This window comes from Thalia democratica, chromosome 2 (assembly GCF_965202585.1).
Source record: "Thalia democratica chromosome 2, ktThaDemo2.hap1.1, whole genome shotgun sequence".
In the NCBI taxonomy this organism is placed as follows: Eukaryota; Metazoa; Chordata; class Thaliacea; order Salpida; family Salpidae; genus Thalia; species Thalia democratica.
Genome location: NC_139166.1, coordinates 47,402,299 through 47,414,965, shown reverse-complemented (window position 1 = coordinate 47,414,965; position 12,667 = coordinate 47,402,299). Strand labels below are relative to the sequence as shown.

Below are 12,667 nucleotides of genomic sequence, written 5' to 3'. Positions count from 1 at the left end.
CTTATAATTCCAATAATAATTTTCAAATTAAAAAGAGCTATACAGATTACAACAATTTTGAACTTTACCAAAAAGTTTAGTTTTTAATAAACAAACGTACTCGGTTATTAAAAACAACTGATTTACATAAACAGAATAAAGCTTGTTGTTAGTTTAGGGTTGCCAAATGTTTTGGAATTTTTTTTTCATGTTTTAAAAATTTCTTACAGGTTTTTAAAGTTACACGTTATAGGGTCTATTTTTAGTTTAAAATCAAGTTTAAGGTAAAAAACTGTGTTATGTACTATAACGAAATTGAAAAGACATCTTAAAGCTTATTTAAATGTGTTTTAAAAAAAAATATTTTTGACGATGACAAAAACTTTTATCTATATGGTAGACTTTTTGTGTCAAATCGAAATTTTACTACTTAACATGTAAAAATTGTTTAAATTTCCAGGTTTTTTACTGCTTTTTCTTAAAAATTCCAGGTTTTTTGTTCAAAATTTCGAAAGTTCCAGGTTTTATTGAGTCTTTTTTAGCCTAAACTGTCAAATTTCAGTTTTTTCCAGGATTTAAGTTTTTTAGCAACTGTAAGTACACAAGTATAAAACACAAGATATAATTTATTTTAGAAAGAGCGTTAAAAGGCACACGTTTGTATAAGAAATCAAAAAATTAACTATAGAACATTATTTATAATTTAAAATTGTATAATTATCTACTCATGCTAATGTATACAGACTAGATAAAAACTATGATTTTAAAAACTAAATAGTTTTAAAATGACTGAACACAATTTAGCATTCAGCTAGAGCAAAGCTGTATCTTGTTTTTTAATTTTCCATGGTGTAGTAATCACGGCATCTTTCATAGAACGCCTTTGTTACTCTTTGGTGAACAATTTCTTCAATTCCAATTTCTTGACGAAGCAAACGAAGCTAAAAATAAATAACTTAAAAATAATGAACAGTAGATCAAGTGCTTAAAATGAAATAAGGTTCCACATAACTTTATTGTAATAAAACGAGTTATTTTTAAACAAACATCACTTACCTTGTGTTAATAGAATCTTTGAAATTTTTTAGTTGTTTTTTTAGCAAATAAAACTTATAACTAAAAGAAATTGTAAACTAACAAAAATTTGATAGGTATTAAACAGTTATAACTTTATTAAAAAAAAGCCTAAAATTTTTCACATCAATGATGTGTGCTTGTTTTTATCAAACAGCTGACAAAAAATGATCTTTTAAAAATTTTTTGTCATCAATAAGTTGTTTTTACTACTGTTTTGCTTGATTTATAACTAAACTTTCAAAATTACTAATTTCCTCGTCTTATAGCAACCATATACATTGTAATTAATATAGTGAAAGTAATTAACTTAAAAAGTTGGCTAATAATAAAAATATGACTAATATAGCTTATTTAAAACACTTTAAGTTATATGCTGCAACAAATGTCAAAAATAATAATATAAAATTATTCATTTTGTTTTTTATATTTTATTACACAAAGCTTTTCAAAATCATACAAGATTTCTTTGTCAAGTGATAAATTTTTTAAATGAAATTTGAAAAATTTTTTTGTTAAGTGAATAGCTTAAAAAATAACTTTAAATTATGACGTATGAATGAATTAAAATAAATACAAAAATTAGAGATTCAGTAATTAAAACTAAAGGTATGTTTATTAATAGATTGTTAGTAATTTTGTTTTACCAAAGGGCTTAGAAAGCCTGATCTTATTACAACTTAAAGACTAAATCGAGTTGTCTGTTCAATGGAGAATATATATTTAAAGGTCATAAACAAAGATGTCTCAAAGGAATGTACAGATTCTACAAGTGTTTTTTTAAAAACTAAATGATCACAACATAAATATAGCATCAACAAAATTCCAAAACAACAGCTTTGTATAAATTTGTTTTAACAATCGATGTTGAATTTTTAGGAATAAAGTGGAAAACCCTACACAAAGCATTGCAAAACACTAAAAAAATTGTACTAAATGCAACAGAGAAAGAATAACAATTTCCAAAGCAGAAAATAAAAGCATTAAATATTAAAAAAGAACTAATATAAATATGTGCACACTTTTAATCAACTTGTTTATGTTTTTTTTTTCATTGTTTTAATAGGTATTCATTTTACTATTCCTGTTTCAAGCCTACTGTGCAATGACCTCTATGACTTTTTCAGAATATACTTTATAACAAAAAGAAATCAAAACAGTTTAATCTACTACTGTGTGCTTTTTTAAAATGCAAATAGAGCATAAATTTATTTTACTTAAGTTATATTCAAATTAAAACATTTGTAGAACAACATTTTCAAACAATACACTATTCAATTTTAGAAAAAAAAAAGTAAATTTAATATGTTTTTAATCAATTTTTAAAAATAAGGATTCTTTGAGAAAAAGAAAGTTAAGTCATGCTTTTATCTAACATGTTTATTTATTGTGTTTATGATAACATGTATGTTTTAATAAGATATTAATTTTTTAAGACAAATTAGCTAAAGCATATTATTCAGGTTTACTATTTTCTAAGACCAAGAAGTCAGCCGGAGTTACAAAAAAGTAGCCTGAGTTTAAAGTGAATATAAAGTGATTTAAACCTCAGCAAAGCTTAGATAATTACTGTTAATCAGGTTGAATGCAAAAATACCAAAACATTAACAATAGGACTTAACAAAAACACAACTTTAAAGAAAAACAAATGATTTCTAGTCAAAAAACTAGCCTTAAACTAAAAAATAGAAATTAGCCAGATTTTTGCAAAAAAAATCATATAAGACTGATTTTTTCAAAAAATAAAATCAAACTAGTCTGAGCGTTTTCAAACTAGTTTGAGTTATCCTGAGTAGCTTGGGTTGTGGAAACTCATATCATTTTACTAACCGATTGACTTATTTTAAGTTCAGAAAAAATTAATATTTTAAAAGTCAACTTATTTACAGTTAAAATTAAAGTATTATTTTTTTTAGAATATTAAGCAAAATTAAGGTAACATAAAAACATCAAATACATTAGCATAGTATAAAATTCACATTTAATCAACTTTGAAATTAAAATAAGTAATGAAATGAAAATAATAAGTTTTTACTAACATCTGATTGTCTTCTATTAAGAATTTTTTTCCAATGAAGATAGTTATCATCATCATTATTCTTCTTTTCTATTAGGTTTTTTGCTTCTTCACTTCTACTGCTTATGCATTGCTCAATAGCTTCTTTTCTTTCTTTGTGTAGCATCAATACCTTATTTTTTAGTTAGTTAAAAAGTTACAGGTGAGTTGATGGAAAACTTACAAAATAAAATAAAAACTTTAAAATTATAAGATTTTTTCAAGTATTGACTAGTTTTCAGCTCTTATTACAAATGAGATTCTTATACTTCAATACACAATAAAAATTAGTTTTAGAAACGTGATATGTTTTATAATAGTGAAACATATTTAAAAGCAACAATTAAAAAAAATTAAAAGTGTAGTTAATAGTTATACTAATTTCTAAAAAGGTAACAAAAAATTTAAACTAAAACGTTATTACTATAACATGCTATAAACAGTGTTCAACTTTAAAATTGTTAAATTTCTACCTCATGATGAAGCTTTTTACAATTTTCTTCAACATTTATATTACCACTAAAAGATTTTGTTGGAATAGTTGTGTTAAGCTGATGTATAATCCGATCATCAACTTTTCTGTTTTCAGCTAATTTGCTCTGGTTTAAAATATATAAAGTATTTTAAATGATAATCAAAAACAATAACAAACAACAACCATTTTAAGTATTTATTGTTGTCAGGAGAAAAATAATACTGATATTTAAAAATACTTTTTTTTTAAATTGTAGGTGGTTTATTAAAAGATTTAACAAAACCCTTATTGCTCTGTTTATACTAGGGGTAGGGAGTACAGCAAATTTTTTTGGTCATGTTGTAAAATTCATATTAGTCCATGTGATTTGGATGTGTTTTTGCTTCATTAAAAAGAATCTAACAAAAGAAAAAAAATATATAACGCACAAAAAACTAATTTCAACCAGACAAATCATATATTTTTCGATTTTTTGACTTAAACAGTAATAAAATCACTTATACATATCCTAGACTTATAATTTATATCTTAAATGGAAGCTTATAATTAAAGGCATACATTTAAAAACATTTCAACTGCTTTTGAATTATTATGATGTCATTATTACACAAAGTATGCAAATTTTGTCTGTAAAATTGTACTTTCTTTTCTAATATATAAGGCAAATTCTTCTGTTGTTTTTACATTTAGTCTTTTTTTTATTTTAAACGTAAAATATGTGGAATCAGCTAGCGAGAAATATATTACTGATGTAATGGCATTTCAACTGCATTGTAATGAGCTGCTGCAATTACCTACAATATTCATTGTTGAACTTAAAAGAATATTTAGAGCTTGCTGCAGTTATAAGAAATAAGGCTTAAAATCAATGATGCAACATTTCATAAAAAACATAACAAAATAAATTTTCATGTGTGTTTTGTAGAGCTATAGAAGGAAATCCAAAATTATCTTGAACTTATTTGTATTTATGCTCTCAAGATCTTTTTATTACATTCTAAACAGAGAGAACTAAGTTAACCGCCTTGCAATTTATCAGGAATGCATGTTTACTAAACTTGAGTATTCTGCAGCATCTATTTTGCAAAGCCTTTCGTTTATTCGCATGCTTATAAATGAAACACATCTAAGAAACCAACATGTGGAAGAAGTCAAACTACTGCTTGACCCAGAATTTCTAGTGACTGAAATTGGGGCACTTTCTTACTTTACTCACAAGGTGACACTACATTTTTTAGACTTTGTTGAGATTAGCTCTCATAAAGACCTTCTCAAAGTATTTACCAATCTGTATGAAGATCTCAACAATGGAATAATGAACACTTTGGATGCCTATGTGATACATTATCCACATAAAAAGGTGTTAAAGTTAATTTCTGAGTTGTGTAATAAATTTCTTAACAAGATGTGTCTCCATGCCGCCCAAGTTTTTGATTGCCAAACAGGTAAAGAATATGGATTTGGAAACTTTCCCTTGTCAAATCCAGCACGTGCTACTGAGCTCCACTTATTAACAATGAAGAACTGGCAGGACTCCCAACCAATAACTTAGAATCTGAAAAGCACCTTGCTGAATTTGGAAAGCGTGCAGCAGTGGCAAAGTTTAGGAACAATGTTTCACAACATAAGTGATAAGAAATGACTGTATATTACTTATATATTATTCTTTTTAAACTAAACATGAAAAACATTTGATAAAGTTGTAAAACTTCTGAACAAGATGGAGCAAAGGTGGGTAGAAGAACAAAAAGTTATAAAGCTTAATCAGATAAAAGAGGAAATTGAAAGGGGGAAGAAAAGGGATCATTACCTGCAGATGCGTCTCAAACTGTGTAAAAGCTGGTGTAGGCCTGTAGTGAGCATGGAAGAGCTGCACAGTATTTTAAAATCCCATCCTGATCAAAATGAAGTTATTGTTCGTAATAAGTTAATTTATTTTAGAGAGTCACACAAATCTGAAGTGTTATACAATTCAGAGCTTTTCTAATAAATAAATGGTAATACACACAAAAATTCCTAAATTTATGTGCTCTTGTTGCATGAGATGATGAGTGCTCTCAGTCTCTGTGTTCATTAGCAACAAACGCTGATGCAGAATTAATTGTAGGGGCTTCTTCTTCCAATATACAGAAAGAAAAAAATTAAAATATTTTGACAGGGCATTATTATGTGAAGGATCATCAGACACATGGTATATTGCTACTTGTGAAGGTAAAAATGATGATAGGACTTACATGATGGACCACCTCATGAGAGTTTGAGACAGAAATAATTTGAAAGACCCACCTAAACGTGATTTGCTGAACTTGCATATAGATTATATTTTTGATTGTAAAATTGAAGGAGAATGGATTGCTTCTAAAGAAGGATTTATTACTTTTTCATTGAGAAACCATATCCAAATAGATATTTTAGCAGAACAGATGTCTATTACAGAAAATTAAATGATAGTTTTTTAAATCTTTCAGACTATTATGTTTACCTAATCATTTCAAACAGATAGTCCATTAAATTTTATCAATCATGTGACAGTTTTTTATATTAATTTTTTATAAATATCAGTCATTTTGCAATAATATTAAGTGTTAATACTAAACGATACAGTACAATGTTTGATTTATTTTGCAATGTTCTTTGTTTCTTTGTAGAAGTCTTTATTTTGCATTCATTAACTTAATGTTCAATGCCACACAACATTATCTTGCCTATAATAAATCATTACTTTTTAATATTTCGTTAATTTGTTGTAACGCTAATTGAATTAATTTAACGGTTTGTGAAACACTTAAAGCTAAATGAACTATGGCATAAAATATCCTGCTAATATACATACCACATCAGCTAAACTTTTAAAGGTAAGTTAGTTTACCTAAAAAGTTGTGTTTTAAAATAATTTTTAATTAAAATCACCAACAAGATATGCTTTTTAATTTTCCAAAAAGCACCATTTTACAGACAAAATATGCATATTTAGTGTGATTTTGACATCATAATACTTTAAAACCAGTTAATATGTCTATAAATAAATGTCAATAAGTATAAGCTTTCATTTAAGACATAACTTATAAGTGTAGGACATGTATAAGTGATTCTGTTACGGTATAATCCAAAAAATCAAAAAACATGTGATTTTTGGGGTTAAAGTCAGTTTTTTGGGCAACATACTTTTTTTTTGCAATTTATTTTTTTTACTCTTCTTAATGAAGCAAAAACACATCTGAATCATATGGAGTCAAGCAAACATCACCCATGTACTCCCTAACTCCTAATCTCTACAAATACAACAATATTGATAAAAGTTTAGTAACTTCATGTTTACATGAAATAATTAACTGAACTATAAACTATCAACATTTATTCAGACTAAAACTAGTATGTAATTTCAAACTTGATTTATACTTTAACATAAAAAATGTTATTGGAAAAGTAGTGGGTAAAAGCATTCTTGTATTCAAATTAATTCCTATTTTTGTAGAGATTTGTTAGAGAAATGTGTGAGTAAACATGTTCATTTTTCACCTAAATGTAACATAACAGCTGTTCAAACACATAAACTTGATAAGTTAAGTTTTAACTCTTAGTAACAGAACTTCAAATCTTCAGCAAAAAATCAATAGCTGAATTTCAAATGACCTTTATAATGTTTTTAAACCATACAGTTTACTTTAAAATCTAAAATTATATGAACAGAATGGCCACTAGTTTTTTGTAAATTTCTTCCAGGTTTTCTGAATTTCTTCAAAGTTTGTTAAAGTACATGTTTTTGGGTCTTTTTTAGTTTAAAACTATGCTTAATAGAAAAAACTCTGTTAAATAGAATAACAGAATAAATAGTATAAATGAAAAGATACCGTAGAGAAACTTTAAATCTATTTAAAAAAAATTAGCTTAAGACAAAATAATTATAATTATTCAAAATATAAATTTAAGTGTTTGTTAACAAAAAATCCTGGCAAAACAAGTTCACTGGTTTATATAATAATAACAAATTATACAGTATCCTTCTTTTATTACACTTACACATGTTACTGTGTGTTAAGGGATTAACACACTTCAACGGAAATATGAGTACTTCCTTCATTTTCATAGCTCCATTAAAGTAAGTTAATCCGTTAACAGACAGAAACATGATTAGTGTAATAAAAGAAGGACACTGACAAAATAATTAGGTAATTACCTAGGATGATGTTGGACCAATATCAAGCTGAAATTAAACTATACTTGATGTTTTTATTAATCATAACTTTAGGCTAATAATGAATGTTTTCAGCCTAATATGTTTAATATAAAATATACTTTGTTTTAAACAAGCTATATAAATACATAGTAAGAATTAAATTTATTTATTACAAACTAAAATATTTAATTGATTTTATTTTACAATATCGTAATAAATATAAATTATTGTATTGTTAAATAAAAGCAATTAGATATTTATGTTTCATCAGTTTATGATAAATAAGTTTAATTTTATTTATGTATTTATAAAATAAAAATTTTAAACTTAAAATTATGGTTAAAAAAGACATCAAATATAACTTAACCCATTCAAAACCTATTAAAAAACTGGCTTAAGATTTGCAGTAATCTTAAAAGTATCATAAGTTTAGAGAAAAAAGTTAAACTAGTCTGATTTATCAAGAGATTTAAAAAAGTTCAAGTTGTCCTGAGTTATTTGAGTGTGTTGTAACCCTGATATGAGTAAAAAAGGTCAACAATGTATATCAAAAAAAAAAGTTTAATTATTTGTAATTTAAATTTAAAAAAAATAAACATAATCTAATCATATGAAAAAAAAAAACAAAAGAACTCACCAAAAATAAGTTCAAATCATTACATATAGTAGCATTTGAAAGTGACATGGTTGCAGAATTACCAATGCTACAGTTTTGCAACAGTTTGTCCTAAGTAAGCAAATCCGCTGAAAACTTAAGCATTCAAAAATTCGAGGGTTTTTTGAAAGCATATTATAAACTAAAGTAGTTGTAATTAGACAATATTTTTTTAATTAACGTTTTTTACTTGATCCTTTACTAAAAATCAATTTTATGTTTTATTCTTTCTTTTGAAAAAAATTTTATTTTAGATCTAGTTTTTAAAAGTATCATAAATAAAATTAATTTTTATTGATGGCGCGGAGCATCTCAACTTTGCTGATGATGGCCGTAACAAATACTGGTAGTCAATTGTAATAAGTTTATATAATATTTTTTTGATTAATAACTTTTCGTTTTTTGTTCATTCAATGGTTTTTTATGGTACTTTTTTTTCTCAATATCAATACATAAAGTTTAATTGACTAATAAAAAAACAAAATTTAATACTTTTTTAGTTCTTTAAAAATTTTATAACAAAAAATTCAATTGAACTTAACATTAAAAATATAATGAATAGGTTAAAATGAGTCTTTTTTATAACTGTTAAAATTAGTGAAGTTCTAATCAATAATGGTCGAATTAAGAATATTTATTTTTTCTAAAAATATTAAAATTAATGTTGTGATTTAAAAAGCTGGAGACAAAATCAAATTTCAAAGTGTTTATTGTTTATAAAACCACAAAAATAAAGTCTCTCAAAAAATTTGGTCCTTGAACCAAAATTCTGGTGAACGAAAAAACCTTTCGGTTATAGAGTCGCACATTACTTGGACACATTTTAACGTTTTTTTCCAGGACTTTTAGATTGCTTGAACCTGATATAAAAAGTTTTAAAACTTTAAAGCAATTTGTAAAAATTATAAACATACCAAACATTAATTTCTAAAGCTTTCGTTGTTTATTAAGACGTTATTATCAATGAAAAACTTATGTGTATTTTTTTTTGTCATTTAAAAAACAGATTTTAATGTAAATATAAAGCTAACACGAGGTTTAAAACAGCTTATGTCTTATAAAACAAAAAATTGTCTAGATAAATGTATAAAATTACATAGTAAGTTTAGATATACTTTGTAAAGTTTAAATTTTAATTCATTAAAAAAGATTTTTTATAAACTATAAATAGACAATTAACAAAAAAGCATCATATTGTTAATATTTACTTTCACTTTCATGCTTTTTTAAATCAAATCTCGGTACGGTGTTTAAGCCAACATTATGTATCATTTAAGTTTGTTGATATTAATCCCTTCTTTATAGTTTCTTTCAGATTAAATGAAACTAGATTTTACCCTTAAAACAAAAGTATTCAAAATAAACAAAACCAAAAAAGATATTTCATTATAAATAAACACAAACTAAATGAAACTAAAGTTAAAACATTACTAAAAGAGTTTAAATCACATCAGTTATATTTATTGATAGGTAAAATTCGTTAGCTTCAAAAATTAAAAGTAACTAAAGTGTCTTGAAAACTAAAATAGTTTGATTTAAGATTAATAACCATAATTAAGTTCTTACCGTTTTAGTTTATCGATTAAATTTAATAAATACTGAATTTGTAGTTTAGAGTTCAAATTTTTTGTCTTATAAACAATTTACTAGTTTAGTTTTTCTTTTTATACTGCTTACATTTATATTTTGAAACTATGTAGTTTAAAATTATTAAAATTTTTGCATTAATGAATCATTGATGACTTATATTGTTATTATTAGTTTATTGAACGACAAAAAAGACACTCAGAATTGGTCCTAGGACCAGGTGCACGAAAAACTTTTTTTTTATCGAGTCGCACAACACTTGGATACATTTTAACGTCTTGTCCATGACTTATAGTCAAGTACGACAAGTAAACTAAGTTATTATGAATATTAAACTCTTAATGGTTTTTTTAATTAATCATACGTTAGTATAAAAGCTTTTCAAAACTTCAACTTCAATTTGGGTCTCTAGTAATAAGTATAAAATTAGATTCTATTTAAATAAGATTCAGTTTTTTGCTTATACTTAAGCAGATTTCAGTTGCTGCAAATACCTTAATTAAATTTATCTTTAAAATTTATTTAGTTTTTCTAGTTTTTATAAGTTAAACTAAGTAAAAATAAAAACTAAAATTGATAGTACTAAAACACTGGGTTGCACAAGTACTTAATCTAGGTAATATAAGTAATTTTTCAACAAAAACGGCAAAAATAATTTAAAAGCTAATAAAGTAGAAATATACGAAAAAAATTACAACCGGGTTTTTAACCCTTTTTCTGTTTACAAAAAGTATTCATACTAACTTTAAATTTAAAACCTAGAATTGCAACTTAAAATGCTGTCAATAAGGTTTTATTACGATAAAATGTATTGTTTAGATTAAAAGAAATTGGCAAAGACTGGTTTTTAAAATCTTGTAAATAAAAAAAAATTGTACTTAACCTAGTACTAAACAAATTAAACTTTTATGGAAGTTTAAATTCGCAAATTTAAATACTTTCGCATAATCTAATACAGCTATTTCGATAATAATACAAGTAAAAAAAAAACTTCTATGGTTTTTTGAAAATAAAACTTTCTGTAAGTTTGCAAAAACATCAGTTACTTAATTGAGTATTTTGAAAAACACATGGTTTCTTCTAACATAAATTCTTAGCAAGTAAACTTAAAATAGTACTGTTTTTAAGAAGCTCTGTTCTAATAAAAATTTATTATCTTTTCGTAAGTTATACTTTAACTAGCTTTCCTTTTGGGTGTGTGGTATGTTTTTTATTTAGTATTTACTTAGATCTGTAAAGAATTTTAATACTTTTAAACACCAAACAAGTTTTAAAAGAAAATTTTACAAAATTTTTTTGTTGATTTGAGAACTTGAAGCTGTTGCAAAACTTTTAAAGTTTGAATTGAATAAAATATAACTTTCACAATATTGTAAATAAAGTTCTTTTCAAAGTTAAATATTATTTATTTATTTTGTAACTTAATTAACTTAGTTTTTTTTTATAGTAAAAAAAAAATTATTTAATAAAAAGTATTTTGGTATAGATATAGGTTTTAAAGCTTAAATTATTGAGTAAAACTAGCTCTACACAACTCAGTAAAAAGCAAATGAAATCTTCATGCAGTGATTTTTAAATTAATTCACTAATAAAAAAGATTACTTCACCTAAAAAATATTGTAGAACGACAGCATTAAACAATTATTATTTTATACTAGTCATAGCGTATTTTGTTCATCTTAAAGCTAAGTTTTCTTAATAAAGTATGTTTTACAAAGGTAATACTGTACTTTACTATTTTGTTAACTAAGTTAAATTTATTTATTGAAAATTAAAATCTTAATGTTTCTGTCATTTTCTAACACAACTATTTTATTTTTTATTTTGAGAGTGACGTTTTAAACACTTTTGCAAGTTTAAAAAACAAAGTACTAAACTTGTCCGTTAAATTGAAACAAAAAAAAAATAATTAAGAAAAAAAGTGTAATTATGAAAGTAAAGTTTAGTTTTAGGAAGAGTACTTAAACATTAAAACACTATTTTTACTTAGAAACCTCTATATACATTAAATTTTATAGTACATTGAAGCAACTGATGTTATGCATAAAACTAAAAATTACAAATAATAAGGTTATTAAGAAAGTTTTTATAGAAAAAATAGAAATTGATGAAGTATTTAAAGTTTATAGATTTTAAAATATTATTTATAAACATTAAAAAAAAGTATTTTTTTAAGTTATAATTTTTAAGGTTTTTATTTTTATAGTAAACTATAACAACTGTTATTTATTTCATAAGTAGTTTTATGCTTAAAACTATGAAAAAGTACCGAAGTACTTTTTTAAAGTGTAAATTTAAAGTATAAAAGTTTACATTGTGCATTGAAAAACGGGAAACAATCGATTGACAAACTTAAATAGTAATGCATACAACTTAGACGACAAATATGTCATAACAAAAAGCGTCGCGTAGTGTGGAGCATTGGAGAAAGTGCTCCACATTAAAACTTTAAAAACCTTATTGTAGTTATATAAAACTCTTAAAGTTGCTATTTTTAAACAAACTTCTGTTTACAAACAATTAGTTGTAGTTGTGTAACCTATGGATGTAGGTACCTTTAGATCATTAACTAATGAATGAACTTTTAGCTAAAAACTTCCAACCAAATCTAAACCGTAATCAAGTGCAACTTGATATTTTGTTACAGTTGTATTGTTTTTAACT

General features: G+C 24.7%; 1 protein-coding gene across 1 annotated transcript; it reads right to left on the bottom strand.

Moving 5' to 3' along the window:
* Positions 1-587: 587 nt before the first annotated feature.
* On the bottom strand, positions 588-8,470 carry LOC145829539 (protein MIX23-like). The gene is made up of 4 exons (XM_082937370.1): positions 8,399-8,470; positions 3,583-3,708; positions 3,093-3,242; positions 588-920 (listed from the first exon to the last, which is right to left on the bottom strand). Exons 1-4 carry the CDS (start codon positions 8,444-8,446, stop codon positions 816-818), a joined length of 429 nt encoding a protein of 142 aa, XP_082793496.1. The 5' UTR covers positions 8,447-8,470; the 3' UTR covers positions 588-815.
* Between the last annotated feature and the right edge of the window lie 4,197 nt (positions 8,471-12,667).

Excerpts from the sequence above, each read along its gene's own strand:
- LOC145829539 (XM_082937370.1), bottom strand. The coding sequence starts at position 8,446 with ATGTCACTTTCAAATGCTACTATATGTAATGATTTGAACTTATTTTTG. Across the intron at positions 3,709-8,398 it reads ATGATTTGAACTTATTTTTG|AGCAAATTAGCTGAAAACAG; the intron begins GTGAGTTCTTTT and ends ATTTTAAACCAG. Across the intron at positions 921-3,092 it reads TTAATAGAAGACAATCAGAT|CTTCGTTTGCTTCGTCAAGA; the intron begins GTTAGTAAAAAC and ends ATTTATTTTTAG.